Source organism: Zonotrichia albicollis, chromosome 1 (assembly GCF_047830755.1).
Source record: "Zonotrichia albicollis isolate bZonAlb1 chromosome 1, bZonAlb1.hap1, whole genome shotgun sequence".
NCBI classification, from domain to species: Eukaryota; Metazoa; Chordata; class Aves; order Passeriformes; family Passerellidae; genus Zonotrichia; species Zonotrichia albicollis.
In genome coordinates this window covers 129,803,197-129,824,169 of record NC_133819.1, presented here as the reverse complement: position 1 = coordinate 129,824,169, position 20,973 = coordinate 129,803,197, and the positions used below count along the sequence as shown (strand labels likewise).

The 20,973-nt window shown below is 37.2% G+C and overlaps 1 protein-coding gene across 49 annotated transcripts in view; it reads left to right on the top strand.

The window, feature by feature from the left end:
• The window catches only part of RIMS2 (regulating synaptic membrane exocytosis 2), a 457,129-nt gene that overhangs the window by 388,325 nt on the left and 47,831 nt on the right, over positions 1–20,973 (top strand). For 37 of the 49 annotated variants that reach the window (XM_074553869.1, XM_074553702.1, XM_074553753.1 and 34 more), the window contains 2 exons: positions 84–256; positions 15,740–15,981. The exons of 9 other annotated variants lie outside the window; for them this stretch is intronic. In XM_074553869.1, coding sequence (XP_074409970.1) covers positions 84–256; positions 15,740–15,981 — 415 coding nt within the window. The remainder of the gene's footprint in view (positions 1–83; positions 257–15,739; positions 15,982–20,973) is intronic. 3 more of the 49 variants (XM_074553734.1, XM_026793277.2, XM_074553718.1) reach the window with 2 other exon arrangements.

The following is a 20,973-nucleotide window of genomic DNA, read 5'->3' as shown; positions in this document are numbered from 1 at the left end:
GATAGCAGGAGGGACCAGGTCCACAGCTGCTCTGTGGTGGCATGTCACAACAACACCATCTCTCTGTCCCTTTGCTCCTGCAGTATCGGTCGGGGCGGGATCCTCACCGAGGCTCGGACAACGTTTCCAACAAGTCCTCGGACAGCGATGTCAGCGACGTCTCGGCCGTGTCCCGCACCAGCAGCGCGTCCCGCTTCAGCAGCACCAGCTACATGTCTGTGCAGTCAGAGCGCCCCAGGGGCAGCAAGAAAATAAGGTGAGCACCATCAGCTGCAGTGGCAGCCATAGCTGTGTAACTTTAGTAATGGAACACTTATCAATATTGTCTTTGACTTTAGCATTTCGCCTAGAATGACATTTGCAGGGATTTTGCAAAATACTGGCTCAAATGTCTTTTTTATCCAATGCTTCTTCAAGTCTTCATGGAATTTGTTTTTAGCGAAGTTTTGTTGTCTTGGATTATCTAACATACACTGAAATAACAAACATATGCTGTCAGGAAGCATTAGACACGCTTTCTGAAAACCATTTTGTAAAATATACTTAATATGACTGAAAAGACAGTTTAACTCAAAAATTTTGTGCCAGCAGAGGCATCTTATTCTTCTTTTAAATAGAACGCTGAACTTTTATAGATGTATTATTTAATTATTTACTTAGAGAGACCAATTCAATTTATTTAATACTTACACTAGTCCAACTTAACTGTAGGTGTACAATCATTGAGCTGCTCTTCAACAAGATGTACATTGTGTATCTGTGACTAAAACACAGCATTTTTTTTTGCCTGCACCCTGTGTGCGCTCAGAGGAGCTTTGGGTTTCATTTGGTGCACAAATGAAAGATAATTTTTCTAGGTGTAAACCACCTCCATCACCTATAGTAATTCTCAGAAAATTGTCCTCTTAAAAGAAAGTATTTGCAAATTTAAGCATCTGCTCATATGAACATTGTTAAGTCCGCATTGTTTCGGTCATACATTTCTTTCTAAATGTGAGGTATTGCCATGCAAGTTTTATTTGAATAGGGACTTACTAAGAAAATGCTCCAAAGCTCTCCAGTGTAGGCTGGGCTCCTAGCAAGCATGACTTACATTATGTCTGCTTCTATCCTTTAGTTTTTATTTAATTTCTTTTGCATTTCCTTTCTTCATGCATGCTCTTCTCCTGACTTTAATTTATTCTTTTCTTTTTCCTTTTTGCATGCCTTTTTCAATTTTGTTGACTTCAGAAGAACAAGGGATATAGAGGGGAAAAAAGAGGGAGGGCTGGAAGGGGATGAACAAGATGAAGTATTTCCTGAGGAGGAAGAAAAAGAGAAGGAGGAGGAAAAAGGAAAAGAGCAAGAAATTAATGAAAGAGGGGAAGGGCAAGAGGTGACAGAGAACTGTGATAAGGAGGAGATCAAAGAATCAGGGCATGATGAAAAAGCTCAAGAAGACCAAGCTGAGGAAGGGAAAGAGGAAGACAGGTAAAATATATTTCTGTTTATGTAGATCTATTCTTTTTCCTGTACCAGCACCCTACTTGTCTTCCCTATTTATTCCCTTTGCTTGCATATTGCCTATGCTCTCTGCAGCTCTTATTTTTGTTTGTTTTTGCTTTCAGTCATCATGCTTTCATATTTAATCAAGTTTCATTCTCAGCTTCAATGAACTTGTTCTGCATACCAAATGAGGCAGCACATAAACTTGACTCATTAATATGCATACAACTGCAGCATATTATTTTTTAAATTAGTTTAGACTAAAGTTTGGGTTTGACTGTAATAAACAGTAGAAATTGTAAGCTTCTTTATTAGATTTCCTACTTGAATTATTATTTAATGGAAAAATGTTTTGTTGAGTGAAAACTCAGCAATATCAAAATTATCTTTACTTATATTTACGGCCATACTAAAGAAGAAAATCTGGATTTTTTTGTTTCAGTCCTCTTTGTGGTGCATACTGATTGACAATCTATGTGGATAAAGCAGATTCTTCCTTTTTCTTTTTTTATTCCATGTGAATAATTGGCAAGGGTTGCTGTATTGTGGAAGGGTCACGCACTTCAGCTGCTGTGTTGTATCCAGAAACATTGCAGCCCAACTGGCTCTGTCTTTATCAGATAATATTGTAGAATTATACATTTTGCCACAAATCCTTAAAACAATGTAACTGTCTGACTTTTTGTATTGCAAAATCCATGTATGTCCCATTGAGAGAAATACAACATTCCTCTTTTCCTCATTAGAATAAATGAGTTTCAAATTTGATGAATATTTTTTAACCCATTCTCTTTCACACAAGAATGGCAGAAAATCTCAGAAAAAAATACTTTTTCTTTTAGCCTGACAATTCTGCACTACCTCAAAATAACATGCCTGTTATATTGTGGTCATACACATTAGGGTAAGCGCAGAGCAATCCATGGAAATCCATTTTCTTTCCTTGCTACAAACTTACACATGTGCATGTTTGTAGATACTGACATACATAACATACTCAAAACAAAGGGGATTCAAAGAGAGAATCAAGATGCCTAGTGTATATGAACTAACAGCCATACTACTGCCTTTAAGTATTGTGCCATCATTCCTTTCACTGATATTCATGCATTTTAGATTTTAGCAAAAAGAGTTGTTTAGAACCAGCTGTCTTTAAGAGTGCCTTGGCATATGTGTTCTGGGGCCTGTAGTATGGTGGTGTGTGAAAGGATTATTTGAGGACCTTTTTCTCTTCCATTTCCCACTAATTTCCCAGTCTAATGGATCTGAAAGTCTTGCCTTTCAACAGCATGACTCTGTTTCAGGTTTCTAGATTTCACTCAAGCTGGTCTTTAGCCAATATGCTGTCCCCCATAGAAAGTAACATCCTTTTTGAGGAAAAGCTTCTTGTTTCCTGTGCCAGCTTGTTCTTCTGGTTGCTAGCTGTTCTCTGCCTTCAGGAAGAAGTGACATAAGTCAGGGATCTCTATAAAGAAACAAGATGTTATTAGGTGATTGTTGTGTAGTGACTTTTGTTTGTGTTAGAGTTTGGCTCCCTTCATGGAAATCAGTCTCTAATATTATTTCCCCACTTTGCCCATTTTGACCATTTTAGTATTCAAGCTGGGAATGAACAGAAAAGTTAATATTCACCTCCTTTACTATGGTAGAGTCAGTGCTCATGTTTTAGCATTGTCTGAGCATTTTTCTAGGGTAAGAATGAAACAGAAAAGCTAGATTCATTCCTGGATATGGGCAGGTATAGATATGTATACACATTTATATACACACGTAGCTGTGTCTCATTAGCATATTGAAATATTATGACTTGTGTGTTCAGTGGACAAGCCCAAAGGCAGGATCAGTTTTTGAAAATTCAGTGCCTTCTGCTCATTTCTCTGGCAATTTTTAAAATAACAGATACTTGGAAATTTATAAGATAAGGTAATGACTTCAGCTTCCAAAAAAGAATGTTTTCAGACACACCACAAATATTAAAAGTAACCAAACATATCAATTAAACATATCAATAGGTATTTGAGATGCCCAGCAGAACAAACGTGGCCAATTCTCCCTTGATAGAATAGTAGTAAATTATAATGTAGCTCTTGAGATCTTGGGCATCAAGGAAAGATATATTGCAGATGGGAATTTTCAAGATGTTTTTTACTTCAGAGGTGCATCTGTAGTTGGACAGCAGCCACCTTTCCTCTGGGCACTGTGAAATGCAGGGGCTGCTCACAATCATTCCATCATCAAAAAAATCACCCTATTAAGGATACCTCATACCTCTTGATGTTACTGTGTTTATATACTTCAGGAGTAATGGTAGTAGTCCCACTGAGGTCTTCAATCTGCTGAGATCATGGGTGGGTTGAAATGACTGTGAGCACAGACATTCATCACTAATTCATCCCATGCCTATTTCACAGAGTACCTTGGCACAATAAAAGGCGTTAGCTTTTGGAGCCCTGGTGTATATTAAATCAGTTAATTTTTTTTGCCAGTTGCAGCATTAGATTTAGCCTTAATTAAACTTTGTAAAACTAAACTTTGGCATATACTTGATATGTAGGGAAATCATAATTGTGTTCTTTGCAGTACATGTTAACAAAAAAATAGTGGCTCCAGCTTTGATGTTGGGTATTTATTATGTAGAGTTCACTAACTTTTTTTCTTATTCCATCTCCTTGATAATCTCAGGGCAAAAAATAAAGGCTCCTTATCTATAATCTTTGATCATCGATACTTGTTATTAAAGGCAATCTGATTTAGACTGCCCTAAATTTTATCCCTTTATATTTTTTAAAATGTCAATCCCAAGCATTAATTCTGATAGTCACAATAGTTTTGTTTTACCATGAGAGTACAGAGCAAATGTAGTGACAGAGCAGGATTTCACTGCTGAAATACAGTAGAAAAATACAACTTCTGTTCCAAGCACACAGAGTCTAAATTATGAAATAACATATGAGTCCAGAGAGGGAAGCACAGAAGAACAAAGAGATGTTCCACAGAACATAGGTACAACACAGTGCTGGAGACATCTTGACAACAGAGAATGAATACTAAGGGGAGATTTGGGGAGAGAAAATAAGGTATCTTTGTGAATGTCTCTGGAGAGCTATTTTCAAGCATTCAAGACAATGAGGACAAAACATGAGGTCCTTGCTAAAAATACATCAAGTGCATGAGGGGCAAGCTTGATGATCAGGAGTTGATCTTTCAGTCTTGAATGAGAGATGATAAATGTGATAAGGAACAAGTGCCAAGGTACTAGGAAGTAAGGATGAATTATAGACAATTGTGTAAAAGAGAGTGTAACTTTTTACTGATATGTAGAGGAAGATGAGACAACCAAATAGAAAGGCTATGAAACTTACCTTTTCTCTAGTGTCCTGGAAGGGGTTATTGGGTTAATTGCCAGGGCTGGAGAAAAGCACTGCAGTATCTGTCATTTGAAAGGGTGAGAGAGTGGACAAAGAAATTGTCTATGTGGGTGGACAGAGAGGGCAGAGATGGGAAATAAAAAGCATGTGCAAGTCACAAAGTTTTGCTATATATTTGGAAGGAATAGAGCTGATATTCTGTTAGAAAAAAAAAAGTAAATTCTAAAAGATAGTAGAAGGAATAGAGCTGATTAAGTAAGAAGATGAAAACCAATCATCCAAGAAAGAAAAATTTGTTGTGGAAAAATTCAGCTGGTATGTAATTTTGCAGAGCTCTTAAAAATTCAAGAAACAGAGTGCAATGCATGGCTTTAAGTAATGTATTTATTCAGCTGAACCCTTATTTCTTTCCAAAGGTTCTTAATGCTTTTTGTGCCCCTTCCACTGTTAGGTATAAAGATTAATTTCAAATTTACTTTCTAGTTCTACTTCATTCAGTAAAAAAAGACTTTAGAGAATTTAATTTGTAGGTTTTAAAACTGATTCCTGATGAGTATTTGTTCCTTAGTTTATCATTAAATTGTAATTTTAGTATTTCAGGTTTTATGACCCTTCCACTGTGACTGCAGCTATTAACAGTTAAATGCAGTATTTTTTCTGGAAGAAAAAGCATGTCAATGCAGTCTTTGCAAGCTCCTTCACAGGGATGGAAGCCAGTAATGGTTTTGAAAGTCTTTATTCTGGTAAAAATATTAAAAAGTGTACAAAAGATAACAGACACTAAGAATCCATTTTCAATTGTATGGGCTGTTTGGTTTTTAAAGCTATTTCAAAAGTGTTTCAATGATTGCTTCAACTAGACTATTCAATGAAAGAAGTTAATTGTGTCTAACCTTTGTAGCCACATGGTTGGAAGAGAAACTGCATGATCAGTCTTTTGGCAGAATTGCAGTACAGGTAGTCTGTGCCTCCAACAGAGATAGATAGATAGATAGATAGATAGATAGATAGATAGATAGATAGATAGATAGATAGATAGATAGATAGATAGATGGATAGATAGATAGATAGATAGATAAATGAAGTTCACCCAGTGTCATTTCTGCCATGGAGGGAGAGAGAACCTGGGTCCAGTTATGCCAATGTTCATGTAGTTTTCAGGGAAAGCTTGCCTGCAGCTCTCAGCAGATATTGGTCTTTTTCAACTTTTTAACGTGACAGCCAAGTGGTCTTGCCATTCATGGGATGAGAATGGCAGTTTGCAGTACAATGTTCACCAGCTCTTTTCAGCTGCAAAATGTTGCATTATCCAGGCAATTGGGGCGGGTGTGATGCACTGGGTCCTTGAACAAGAAGCAGCAGCTTTCTGTCTCTCTAACATAACTCTTCTGTGCTCTTATGACTAGACAAGCAGAGCTGCTTGCATATTGCCAGTCTGTGTCTTTAAAAACAGAGGACTCAAAAAAGCTTTTTCAGTAAAATTTTCCTCATATTATTCATCTGGGTGGATTCTGTTAGGAATTTATGAAAAAACTCTTCCCCATTTAAAGCTTACATTCAAGGCCACTACTTTTCAATGTAAGATTTTTACCTTTAATTTTCTACAGAAGGGCAAATATTCAAAAGCTATAAATTCATAGAGCTGCTTGGTCTGTACCAACACACATGGACAATAGTTAGGCCATTTGTTTTTTTACATTTTCATAGATGAAATTTAGACGTAAATTATCTATATCTTCTAGAAAAATGCTATGGAAAAATATGCAGAAGATCAATGGTTCCAAACAGAATTAAATGAACAATTATATTTGTTTTGACATCTGTACTGAGGAAAGAATAAAAATAATTTAAGAAATCTAGTAAAGTCGCCTCTTTCTAAGTTATTTGTCACTGTCTATAGAACCCTTGGAAACTTATTTTTTCCTGCTAGTTTGGAGTAAATACAAAAGATATATAGGCTCCTTTACAGTTAGTAAAATAATTTTAATATGCTGGGATATCGTAAATTAATGAATTTGGAAGTACACATTATTAACAGGTGAACAGTAAAAATAAGTTATTTGAAACAGTCTGCAGCTTTGATATAAGGCATCCAGCAGGGAACTCAGACATTTTTACTTTGACTGCAATGCAATATCTTTGATACTGCTTCTCTCTCCATGAAATGAAGCCTGCAATTTTACCTCTGTTGAGTCAGCTCAGACCTGTGATCCATAAAGCACTCCTGATCCATGGTGCACTCCTGTTACTACATTTTATTTTGAAACAGTGCATCAGTAGTTTATAGAAAACAAAACCACAAGAAATGAAGGGAGAAAGCCCTGTAGACACTCAAGGAAGCAGAGATGAAGGAAAAAAATTAAAACGTGGGTTTGAAGCAAATATAAATTTTGAAATTAGTTTTTGCACTTTTAAGTGTGTTATAAAAAGATTAATTTTCTAAAAATATTTAAAACTAGATTGAATCATAAGTTTTTTAATTGACAGACTTTTAAATATTTATTTGTACAGGATTGAGTGCAACAGATCTGGTGACAAGAATAGCAACTGAAAAAAGTGGTGTAGAAACATATAAAAACAAGGGATTGAATATTGAAGAATATAAGGCTTTTCTTTTTTGGACATTATGATTGAACAGATATGGCTCTGTATTAGTGATGCAGTTTTCACTCTTTTTACCTGAGTATTATTCTAATAGAATAGTGATAAGATTCTGTAAAATTAATACATATTGCTAAAAATGTACTTCATGAAAAAATATGAATATGCTTACCACTTAGCCTTCTAAGAAGCAAGCATAAACTCCTTCATGTTACTTCTTGGAAGTATTTCTAGAATGCAGTTGCTGGATTTGTGCTATTGCCTTTGAAGCACATTGCCAGGCCCATCTAGCAAGTGCTGTATTTGACTAAGGATAAGGGGCCCAGTGCTGCTCTTACTACTGTGTGCTTTATAGCTATGGAAAGATAATGCTCCAGGGGTTGGGCATTGCCCACATATCTGTTTTTAATGGTTTCTGACCAAACATATTAACATTTTCACTAAGTTCATTTGCACCTCTTTGATGTTCATACTTCTCCTAAAGCCCGTAAGGTGCCAGCTAAACAAGCTGGGATATTTCTCATCAGGTTGTCCCCAGGAGGAAATCAAACTTCCTTACAAATACCACTGAGAGCCCAGCACTTCCCAGACAGCAGCCATGGCATAATCATGACTCCTGTGGAGGCCCAAGGTAAAAAAGAGGAAAGCTCTTGCATGGTGTGCTCTGTACACACTGTCTCAGCAGGGACATTTGGTCATAGACCTGCCTTCTCCAGCTCAGAAAAACAAAGGTTTCAGGCTCATGTTCAGAAACATGTGAGACACCTTTCCTCACATTTTCTTTTTTATGATGGTCTTAAATTTTCTGTATGCTTTTATAATTTCCCCCAGAGACCAAAAGTGACTCAAAGTCATTTTGTCAAAGTGACAGAAGTCAGACAGGCAAGATCATGGTGTCCCAGATAATGTCTCTTTGGTTGAAGTAATTACGGCTTCAGATTTCTTGCTCGTGTCCATTTAGTTCTCAGTCCCAGAAGATCAATTCAGAGACATGCTTTGAGTTTTGGAGATGTTAGCAGTGCCTATTCTGACCCTGATTTTTCAGAGTCCTCAAGCAACCTGCACTCACAAGGATGAAGGAAATGTTAGAGTTGTTTTATTCTTTAGACAGCCACTTCCACATACATGCATATAAGCATTAAAATGAGCCTGAGCATATTCCCTTTGTGCAGTACTAATCAAAGAAATACATTCTTTCATGAGTTAAGTATAGATGCAGCTATGGTGAGATCCATATTGCTGACAGAAATTTATTTAAATAAAGCCTTTTCAAGACATTTGGATCTTCCCTATGTAGTGTGTGGTTTTTCTCTTAATGTAATCTCAGTAGTTCATCCTGTCTAGTTCCCCTATGTCTATCTTACAAAGTTTTCTAACTGTCAGTGAGTTTTCTAAATAAGTAAATCTCCCTCACAGCAATTTCAGTTTAGCAAGATGATAAATCATAGTACTTCTTACCCTCAGGCAAAACATTATGTCTCTTACCTCTGTATATTTTTGAGCACTTCAGCCTTCAAGTCTGAATTTTTTTTTCACTTTCCTGACTTAATTTTACATTATTTCTCTGGTGATTTGAGGTCTGGGACACATACTGGATTTAATGTCTGGTTTAGCTATTCACTGCTTGCTTTCCATTTCATAGAGCTCTATTCAGCCCTTGGAGAAACAACACGGAGCAGCACTAAGCAAGTTTGCAGTGTAGATTGTGACACAGCAGTGTAAATACAGAAAACGGGGCCTTCTCATCCCTCCCTGTTGTAAGACTAATTAAATAGCAGGCTGGAACAGGCACACAACATTTAAATTTCAGATGAAGTACGTGCAAGGCACATTTCTGCAAGAGAACAGTCTCGATTAAATCAGGTTGCTCATGATCACTTTTAATTTAGCAAGCTAGTTGGTACCCAGCTTTTACAAACTGTTTCTTTGCCAGACTGGGTTAAAGAAGATGCTTTCTAAGCTCAAAGAATTAGGATGTTATTCAAAGTTCACTCAGTCTTTGATTGCAATGTACTTTATTTCCAAGCCTTCAGAGCTCATATGGACTTTTTACTAATGAATCTGACAGCTGACTAATACAAGACTTCTAGACCTCAACTAATTTTCTTGCTAGACTTTTTTTTTGCAGAGTAAATCACTGGTTTAGTTCACTGTATCAAAAAAAGGGATTTCATCAAAGATTTATTACTGTTAGCAGGGTAATAAAGCTCTTCTGTAACTTTGTAGAGGAAAAATTGAAAATTTTTATTTTAGACAAATATTAATATAATCCTTATTACAATTGCTATTTAAATTAACAGAAAATATCAACTGTATGTTTTACTTTTAAAAATATCCAATTATTCTATCAGAGAAGGAGAGAAATTATATCAAAAATCTCTGAAGCTCTGTGTATAATTCAACTGCTAGCATTAGGAAACAGCTAGCTGTTACAGTGTTTCTTCTGCATCATTCATTTGCTGTGGCTATGATTTGGAAATAATCTTATGCTCTGACCCCTGCCTCTGCCATTTATTCCTATTTGAAAAAAAATTGCCAGAGACGTCATGGAATACTTCCATTAATTTATAATAATAAAGCAGTGTGGACAGCTTTACATCTACCAGAAAGGGGGAAATACAGCTCAAGTCAACCTATGTATTGTAGCAGGTGAGGTATTCCTGATTAGTAATGAAAGAGAGTTTTGAAAAAAGAAATTTCATATCAAAATATTGCTACTTATATTTTGAGATGTGGCCACTGGTTTTATTTGAATAGCAATATACATAACAAAATAGATTATAAAAACTGCTCTATTTTTCCTCCCAAATTTCTTGTTATAATTTCAATAAAATGAACCTAATAATTAAGTTAGTCCAGTAGCTATTAGAGATTTATACCACCAATAAGTTAATAGAAGAATTTTTGACAAAATGTATCTCCAGAGACTAAGTCATTATAATTTTGAACCTGCAGTGTCTCTCTTGGATGTGAATTGGCAGACGAGTACGAGTATTGGCCGGAAGCGCTGTTCCCATGGAAATGTTATTTCCTACATCACAGCTGTCCCCATAATGCTGGTTTTGTTAAATTTCTTCAGTAAACTAATGAAATAAGAGCATCTCTGATTGAGTTAGCAGGTCTATTATGAATGGCATTAAAATTCATCTCCTGCTTGTAAAAAGCAGTAAACAAAGTCTTCAGTGGGTCTTCCAGTCTCACAGGAGATATATATTAGAAAATATATTTTTCAACAACTGAAAAAATGTTAAAATCTTTTCCCTAGGACATCACAGCCCACAGCTGTACTTGGCAACCTGAATTTTCACTATAATGGATGCCTTATTTTCATTTGGGATCATTAACAGAGAACTAAGCTGGAAAGCAATAATATTAATTTTGCTTTGACTTTGAAATAAAGAAATAAAGAAACCTGCAAGGTCTGCCAAATGACTTGTGTAAATCTGATTCTCTGATACATGTGTTTATGGCAGAGCAATGAGATTACAAATTGTGATTTCTGATACTGCTGTAAAGACTGGTCTCCCCCCAGTCTCCTCCGGAGTGAACGCACCAAGTAACCTGATCTGCTTCTCATATGGCTTCTCCTCAAGACCCTTCACTATTCATTGTCATTTGGGTGCCCTCTGATGCTTTTATATCTTTCTTACATTGTGGTGCCCAAATTTACCTCCAGCACTCGAGGTGAGACTGCCCAGAGCAGAGCAGAGCAGAGCAGGACAATCCCTCCCTTGCCTGGCTGGTGATGCTGTGCCTGGTGCCCCCCAGGACACTCTTGGCCCTCCTGGCTGCCAGGGCACTGCTGGCTCATGGTCAGCTTGCCAGTGACCCCCAGGTCCCTTTTGGTGGTGCCGGTCTTCAGACTCTTTGTTTCCCAGTCTGTATGTACAATCCCCATCCCAGGTGCAGAATCCAGCACTTGTCTTTGTTAAACTTCATACGGTTAGTGATTTCCCAGACCTCTAATTTGTCAAAGTCTCTCTGCTGAGCCTTTCTGTGTTCAAGGGAATCAGGAGCTTCTCTTAATCTAGTATCATCAGCAAACTTTGGAATACCTTTGACGTCACAGGTCTCTGTCAGTCTCTCCTCAGCTGGCTAGCATAGTATATTTTTAAGAATACTGTATAGTGGCTAGGGCTCTCTTACTCCACCATTGGCTTTAAATTACAAATCTATATAGATATCCTATTGTAATTTCTTTTCTAATGTCTTATTTTTCTCTTGTGATATTTTAAAGGACTTTCTTCCTTATCTTTGAGAATATATTCCTCTAAAGTGTATGCATCTTTCCTTTTGCTTTTTTCACTGGAAAACTGAAGTGTCTGAAAAGATATTTACACTAAGACCTGTCTGCAGCTCTTGGTTTATTCAAGAGTTCTCCTGGATTTTGGGATAGTGCGTGAAGCAACACTCTTGTGTGAGCTTTGTCCTTCATCCTGCTCTTGTTGATTGTTTGGTCCTGTTAAGCCAAAGGCAGTGGCCTGGCTGCCACCTTCACTCTGCTCTTGCTCTAGGCTGTGGGCTGCCACATAGCTGGGGTTGTGTGCTGATTTTGTTCTTGTTTTCATTCTAATAATAGTATTATTATGTCATTATGCACATATTATTTGGACTAGGATAATTGCTTTATTTCCCCCTTTATTTTGTTCTTCCCCTCAGCATCTGGCTGCATATTTTCTTTGCTGAGGATATTTTTAAAATTATTATTATCTTATTAGACACCTTGAGAACCCTATATTTACTTCATATCTATTCATTACCTCATACAATTTCATAAATTACTTTTATATAATATCTATTTTAAAATACTCTTGCATGTATTTAGCTGGAAGTCTGTGAGATTAGATTTGTGTATATGTAATACAAAGAAAACTTCCAGTAATTTCTGTTTCCTGTTAAGGAAAAAGACTGTATGATTTACTCTCTAAATTATACTCTGAGGTCAACATTTCTATTAGTTCAGAAAGAAACCAAATCTGACATACAATACCCAGTTTTTCTGAGAATGATCCATCTGTGGCACTGTCAAAAGGTGGGCTGGGTAGAAGCATGGTTTCTGCTGGAGAGGGTATCAAGTATCTGCCAAGAAAAATTAGTAAATGAGGGTTTGGATGGCCAGAAAGGATTCAAAGTGCTGATGGAGGAAGTGCTCATGACCACTTTAGGTTTATTTTGAGGCACTATAAACCACTCATAACTCTCCTAGTATGTATTTCTCAAAGTTTTTTTGCTAAGAGAGGAATTGCAAAAAACCAAAGTCCCTGCTATGGGATGGTTTTCCCCAAGGGCTGTTTGCTGGTTAGGACTGTAGCAAAGATGTATTCCCTGCTGCTTTTAGAGAAGGGGAAAACCCCCAAGCGTTTAATTGAAGAAAATAGTTTTAGAGTTCGACTGGGAAAAAAAAACAGAGGCTTGTGAATGAATTTTTCGTATCAGCCATTTGTACTAGTGTTTGGTATATCCACTTAAATCTAAATCCCTTCCTTTCTTCTCATTTGAATTCCCTTTCCTACCTTTCTTAAAAAGTTGGCCAAGAGAAGGTGTCTGACTGAAGCCTACATCATTACTGGCAGCAGTACACAGCAAAACGTTTTGTAGTACACAAGCCAAGAAGCAAAATTTAGTAATTCAAAACAATTTCATAGATAAGTGCACAGTGAAACTATAGCAACCAGCCTCTTTAAAGACACAGATTTCTTTAATAAGGGCAACTACTGTAATCCATTCCACTTAAATAGAACTATAAATCTTGGAAAGGACACAAAAAAGCACCTCAAAGACACATTCAACACAGGAAATGGTGACTTTCTTTTCAGTGTAACTTTTATACTAAAATTCAGAATATTTCTGTTTCCACTGATGACATAGGGCTTTTATTGAATGGTAGTAACACTTACAAAACAATGCATTGATTACTGTTTGCTATATGATAGGAACTCACTGATTTTCTGGGTATTATTTTTGAAAAAATGGATCACTGAAATAGGTTGTTCTGCAAGCAGTGAAAAACTTACTTCTTCCACCAGCCTGAATGTGTGAATTAGCTTCCACTAAGAGAGATTCTATGACTTCTTCTGCCATCTTTCCCTGAAGAGACATGCATAAGATCTCTCTCCAGGGATCTGTTTTCAAAACAGTTTTAGAAACTAAATAGTTTAGTTTCCTACTGCTCTGTCAAATTTATCTGATTTTAAAAAATACTGAAAAGAGAGAGACCTGACTGAAAGCACACATTAATCATATTTCCTTTGAGAATTTGGATTATAAACAGCATTATTGGATAAGGGGTTCTAATGTTCTGATTCTTAGTTAAATTTTGCTTAAGATAAATTTGAAGATACTAGCTCTTCACAGCCATGTTTTTCCTAGACCTCTAGTATTTTTACATGCAAGATAATGTTGAAACTGAGAAATGGTTTCAGTGTCATCTATTTTCTTTGACTGAATTCTTAGAGGTGTTAGTTTGATTAAAAATACAGCATGTGAAGCTATCATCTAATAAACAAGTTAACATGGTGCTAATAAGACACAGAAATACAAATTCTCTTTTACTGTTTCCCTGCCTTCCTCTTTACCCACATCCTATCCCACTCGTCCCTTGGTGATAAATGTACAAATGAGAGTCACTGTGTACTAACACAACAACACAGAGAGCTAAAAGAGAGTAAGAAAAAATCTTTCAGGTTACCACTGTGTTCAGTATTTTGTGATTGTGTATCCAGGCAAGGCCACTATGACTCTCTCTCAGCTTTGTTTTGTGCTTCTCCATCTGCTGACCCAAACTCTTATTCATATTTTTCCTTGTGCCTTCCCTGAGAAGTACACTCAGCATTTTTCAATGGCAAAGGTCTACTTCTGCTGTGAACCAACTCTTAGCTTTCCCTTTGGGTTGTGGCTAAGCTATAAGTATTTATCTACTTTTGAGTGCACTGCATTAATTCCATAGACAAGTTACTGACAGAATATTGGAAAAAACTGAGAGAGTATTGCAAAAAAACTTCATAAAGAAACAATAATTCCTTCCTTTTATTAAATTGATTTCAGGCCATTATAGGTAAGGGAAAAGGAGTATATATATTTTTCTATACACAGAAAAATTTGTTCTAGAGACATTTGCTGAGCACTAAAGCTCTAGCAACAGCTTTTGCATGTATTTGAAAATCTGTTTAAGAAGAAAAAATTATTCATTTTAGCGTTTATATATTGGTGATTTAACAAAAAATAATTTCCCCTGGGTTCCAGAAATATTTCACAGTTTTGTGGATTGTTTAAAATGGAATCTCATGGGGACTTTTTGGTGAGAAGTACTGTACTGAAAAGAATAATAAAGGTCTAAGTTCTGTGCAAGATCTTCATTGATATAGAAAATTCTCTAGATATTTTCAGCCCCACGTCTCCCAGAGCTTCCAGTTCTGGATATATGTTCAGATACCTAGCAATTAGATATCAGGGCAAAATTTGGATGAGTGCTGTTGTCATCAGTGTAGACGGCCATTTCTGAGGAAAGGAAAGGTCTCTTTGCCTGCTGGTAGATCAGGTTCCCCTGGGACACCTGAAATGCTGCATCAGACAGTTCAGATGCAGCCACATAGAACAGGTTTACAGAGCCTCTAAACAAGTACAAAAGATGCATTAGAATTGAATTCCATTTTATCAGTACTGATGATCTGTGCCACATAACAGTCAAATGTTGTGTGAAATACATATCTAGTACTTGTATTGTATCTGTTGATGCAGAGATGGAGGAAAAACCTGTGGGTGTTCATTACTGTATGATGAACTGAGATAAACCAGATTAATGAGAACATCCTTGAAATGTCTGGATGGCTAGTAATCAAAACTGGGCTTCAGATTGAGGCTCTTTTCCACTCAGTAAAGAATCAAGTGTCTGTTTCCCAGAGGAATATAGGTTATTTGTGTGTATATATGTGAGGAGGCACACAGCACTGAGCCAGAACTTAAATTTCCCAAGCAAGAAGTATTATATGATATATGGATGCATTAATTCTTTGGTATGCTTTTGCTGGTAATAAGTTTTTAGTCAATCAGTTAATAAGAGCTTGTTATTTAAAACACAATTTTAATGAGTCAAGTATGTTTACAGCGGACCAACCAAGACCCTAGAATTAAAGTTTCTCCTTTTACCTCTTAAAACCAAACCTTATCTGTGTGATTAGCTGCTTTTACCCTCTAGTCTCCCAAAACCTTCCATCTGAAACCTGTCCTTTTCTGTCTTCCCCTTTTTACTCTTTGTCTGCACTGTTTATCCATCAACTGGCTGACAGTGTCTTTACATCCAAAATGCAAAGCAGACAGATGGCCATCTCAGGAAAGAACATGACAAAGAGCACCAGCATCAGCGGGGAGATGTACACGCTGGAGAAGAACGATGGCAGCCAGTCGGACACGGCGGTGGGCACTGTTGGTGGTGGCAGCAAAAAGAGGCGCTCCAGCATTGGTGCCAAGATGGTCGCCATCGTGGGGCTGTCCAGAAAGAGCCGTAGCACGTCACAACTCAGCCAAACTGGTAGGAACTACATTATTTTCTCTCTCTCAATTAGTCAGTTAAATGTACATAATATAATACCTATGTATTACAGTTCAATCATTTGAAGATCCTGTTGAAGTTGCCTCATCAACAATATTCTGTGGAATTAAGAAAATGGTCAATTATCTTTTTTCCTCCGAACATTTGCTAATTATTTTTTTTTTTCAGCAAAGATCCTTTTCAGGTTGGACTGAAGCTTTTATCTTCTGTTTGCCGGAACCTGTTTAATACACTAATTCCTTACTTTTCAGCTTTTCAGGAACCAGCATGAGCTGTACTTTCATTTGGGGGGATTCCTTACTGAAGTTTGTGAAGGGTCGCTGAAATTCTGCAAAATGCCTTTGGTTTTGCCACAGATAGTGTTTGTCTATTTCAACATGAGGTTTTTTCACCTTTAAACATGCAACCTTATTTTGAAACAAAGCCATTTTCCTGAACAAAATTATATGTTCTATTACTTTAGTGCAAATGTTTTATTGTGTTTTGATTACTTTCTTTTCAGCCTACAAGCCTACTCGTCATCCGTAGAAATTTTCCTCATTTCTGTTTCTCTCAATTAAAATTGGATACTTCAATGTGCTGCCTAGGAAAATGGAGAGTTTTTCTGCTTTGATGTCTAAAGCACTTAAAATCTTACATGTTTTTTTCTATTTCTTCCTATTCTGGGGAAAATCCATATAATGCACTCTGAAAAGCTCAATGTCAAGTAATGACAGTGTATAGGACAAGTGTATTTTACATGGAAAAAAATTACTTGTGTTTCAATAATATTAATATAAAAGAAGTATTTAATTACTTTATATAGGTATGCATATATAAATATATAATATATATTTCAAGGTATATACAGAAGATATGTTGTATTCTCAGTGTTTAAGAAAAAACTGTTGTAATGCTTTCATATGTAAGTTTACAGTGCCCTGCTGTGTGAGGTCCCATCTGAAGGTCTCCATTGTGCCAACCACCATTCAAACACAGATAAGAGATTTTCTTTCCAAACCAAAGTGATAAGAGTTTTAATGTACAACAAAATGGAGCAAAACAATGATTTGCACTGTCAGAAAATGTGGTAAATTTTTCAGGTAAACTTTTGAGGGCTGTGAGTGGGATTTCAAGTACTGTAAAGAGTAGAACAAAAAAAAAAAAAAAGGAAAGAAGGAGAGGTAACAATGTGGAAGAGGGTGGGAAACTTGTCTTTGTGACTTATTGTATGCAGTATGAACAGGAGGGAATGAAGAAGAGGAAAAAGAATGTCTATAGGGAAAACCCAGAATACCATGCAGACACTGATGACTCCATTAGTAGTCTGTTAGTAGACAAGACTTTGCAGCAACCTTGTGTTTTACCAGTTCACTTGCAGGACAGGTCCATGTACATTTCTATTTTCTTTGAAATAAATGACAGATAAAAGATGAAATCACCTTTGGACAATTCTGGAAAGTGTCTGGTTAGTCAAGAAAAAAAATTGATCTATTGCTTACCTGAAAGTCTAAAATTTTGTCTTCTGATAGTACAGAGCTATGTAACTGTACAGATGCATTTGAATATCAAACATTATACAATGCACTACATTACTTTTTATTATCTAATCTGGTCTCTCTTGCCATAAGAGCTATTAAATGAAGGATATCAGCTCTTTGTACATTGCTCAAGTATGTCTCAGCACTAGAGAGAATCTGTATTGTGTGTCTGGTCTAGATCTGATTTAAATATCACACTGTCTTTGCTATTTGGTACTTTTAAGCTGAAATTTTCTCTCTGTTATATCCAATCAGTTGCCCAATGACTGATTAGATGCTCCAGTCAGGGACAAATGTGAAATTTAACTGTCTCAAAGAGTACTCAAAGTCTTTAGACCCACTGACTGTGAGTAGGGTGTTCAGACAAACTCTTGAGTGAGGAGCTGTAATTTGGTACTGTTAGAGGAGTGGCAGAGCTGGGGAGCTGGCATGGCTCTGGCTGGCAGCCCCTGGCTCTTGGCTGCTCCCCTGGACTGGCCTGTGCTCAGGGCTAGCCTGAGCCCGGCCCTGACCAGAGCAGCCAGAGCAGCTCCTGCTGCCTTCTCCTGGAAAAGCCCCTGCTGTTGGTTGGGAACAGGGGTGCAGGTAAGGCCTGAGGGTTGTGTTGTAGAGCTGGTACTGCACACCCGCTCCTGCTGCTCTATTGGACAAGTGTCTCCAAGGGGCCTTGTCTGGTGGCCACGTGTGGCTGCTGCTGCAGGACAGCACAAGCATCTTCAATAGCTGGGTCACACAAGCATTGCTGGTTGTGCTGAGCAGGCCTGTGGCCACAGGTCAGGCCCTGGATGAGGTGTGTGCATGGTGCTGTGTCTACAGTGACACAACGTGATGGCCTGTTGGGTTGGTGAGTGTGAGGCCAAACCATGAAGAAATACCTGGCATGTCTTCAGATCCTTCACAAAAAGAATGGTGAGACACCAGAACAGGTTGCCTTGTGGATGCCCCATCCCTGGAAATGTCCAAGGCAAGGTTAGATGGGGCCCTGAGCAAACCAAGTGGAGGGTGTCTCTGTCCCCCTGCAGGGAGGTGTAACTAGATGGGGTTTAAGGTCCTTTCCAACACAAAGTTCTCTGTTTCCATCCATTGGTACATCTTACAGAAAATGTTGGACACCAGCATTGTACATTGATACCAGAGAATTAAAACTTTCAAATAAGGTGTTTAATGAATTTATAAATTTCTCTGGCTTGTCTCATCATGTTCCTTTTCTCAGATGGTGGGTGCCTGCACAAGGAATCATGTATTGGTACAATCTGGACCCAAAACACTAATTTCCTGCAGGTGTCTTGTGAGTACAGTTTTCTGGAATGGAGAGGCAGGAATTATTCAGGTGTCAGAGTACTGGTGCCATGTAGAAACTGGATTAAGTATATAAATTTCCTAGGTACTTTCTGAAGATATTATATCATATAATATGACTGGCTAAGTATCTCCTTACAGATCAGGCTTGAAAAAGCATACCAGTATCAGAAGATAACACTACTTCTATAAAAAGTTATATATATATATATATATATATATATATATATTTATATATATATATATAACCTTTTTTATACTATCTCTGAGATACAGATAGTATTTCCATATGAGCATACAGAGATACTATCTGTATCTCTGAAGTTTTTTCAAGTGTTTTGTAAAGCACAGTTTTACTTCAGTGGTTTTCTTCATTCATATTTTATAACTAAATCTATGCCAGAAGTTTTTCTGAAAGTAGGTCATCACAACTGCTTTCAGGACTGTGTATCAGACTTACAATACATGCCTTAAAAGGTCAGTTTTAAATGCCTTTTCAAATTATATTCATAATGTTTCTTCTTATTTCATAGTGTTAAGAAGTTGACACTCAAAATAGATACAGAAATTTATTTTTTATTCTGCTCTGAATTCCTTTTCAGGTAGGAACAGTTGTTTTATGGGTAAAGAGCATGACACTAAAGTAATTTTTCATACGGTAGCTTTTACTTAAGACTTCAGTAAATGACAATATTCTGAAGAGTAGAGCAGCAAGATAAATTAGAATTTATTTTATTTCTGGTTCCTGTATGTTTCCAGGGCTCCAAAAATAGCTAAAGGTATACTCGACATTCTTGAGTCAAGCAATCAATTCTAGAAGCTAAAATTTGATGGGTTAGGAGTTTATGTTGTAACAGGCATTTTTCCTTGTGGAAAAGACTGCTTTCTTTACTGAGGAAGACAGAATGCAAAATGCAATACTTAACTGCTTAGCTATTCATATCTGGAATGAAATTGTTTTCCTGCTGGTCAGCCCTGAGGGAACTGATCAGACTTCTATAGAGATGCAGACCTAATTCTCAGTTATATTTCATTAATGAGTAAAATCTCTGCCATCCTCTTATCATGCCACCTTAGGCATTCCTTTCAATTTACACGCACTGTCTCTGGCAGGCAGATACCTGTGTGCCTTCACTGCCCTTATTTAGCTGACATTTCTCTTTCAGTGAGGTAAATATTTTGTCTTTTCTTCAGTTAGCCAAAGCCTATTGTGTTTGAAGGCTGATTATAGCCAGGAACCAAAGCACTTTAATGCATGTTTTCAGAATCTGGGGCACTCCATGGATCCCATATACTAAAACATCACGTGTGTGTGTTGGGTGACCTGTACATGTCCAGCGCACTCTCAGGGACTGAGACCCGTCATGTCTTTGGGAATGCAATTACAAATAGATGGAATCTATTAAAAGAGATGAAAAACGTAAGTAACAGCACAACTTGAGAGTGCCCAGTGCAGGAATGCCTTCAGAGAGGTGTAACTATGTTTGCATAGAAATCAGAGCCCTCGTGTGTCTCTGCAGAGTGTTGTTCCAAGGCGCCGCACTCCAGAGGGCCCTGCACATGTAAACATAGCGGGTGGTGCTGGGGGCAGCTGATGCTGCATGAACTGCACTTGCTTTGTGCCAACATGTTGCTCTATGTCACCTAAGAACCCTTGCTAGGATGCCAAATGTGGCATGAAGTTATAGGGCTGTGAAATTGGAATTTTGAGACAGTGTTAGGAGATATTTTGACATCCTTCATAATTCTGCTGAGGGTAAACTTTGCCATATATTATTGAAATTATAGTTCTCAATGGGAAAAATACAAACAGCAGTTGATTCTGTGCCAACAAAATGATGATTGATGTTGTGTGAACTCAATAGTTTTTATCAAAATGAGGTATTTCCATTTTAACAAATTCTGGAGAGGTCCCACGTGAAAAGAGATTAACGTATTTAGAAATGTTGATCTTTCATGGCTTCATCTTAGAAGAAATGTAAGAGAACCAGGTCTCAGAGCAAAACATTTGAGTGAAATTTTATTTTATTTGTGTTTAAAAACAAATTGTGGATTCTGGATGGTTTGAAGAGAGCTGAAACTACAGTCTTATAAGTAGAACAGTCTCACTTATGTCTGTTAGGAACCAATGACATAGCCTGTAAAAGAATTT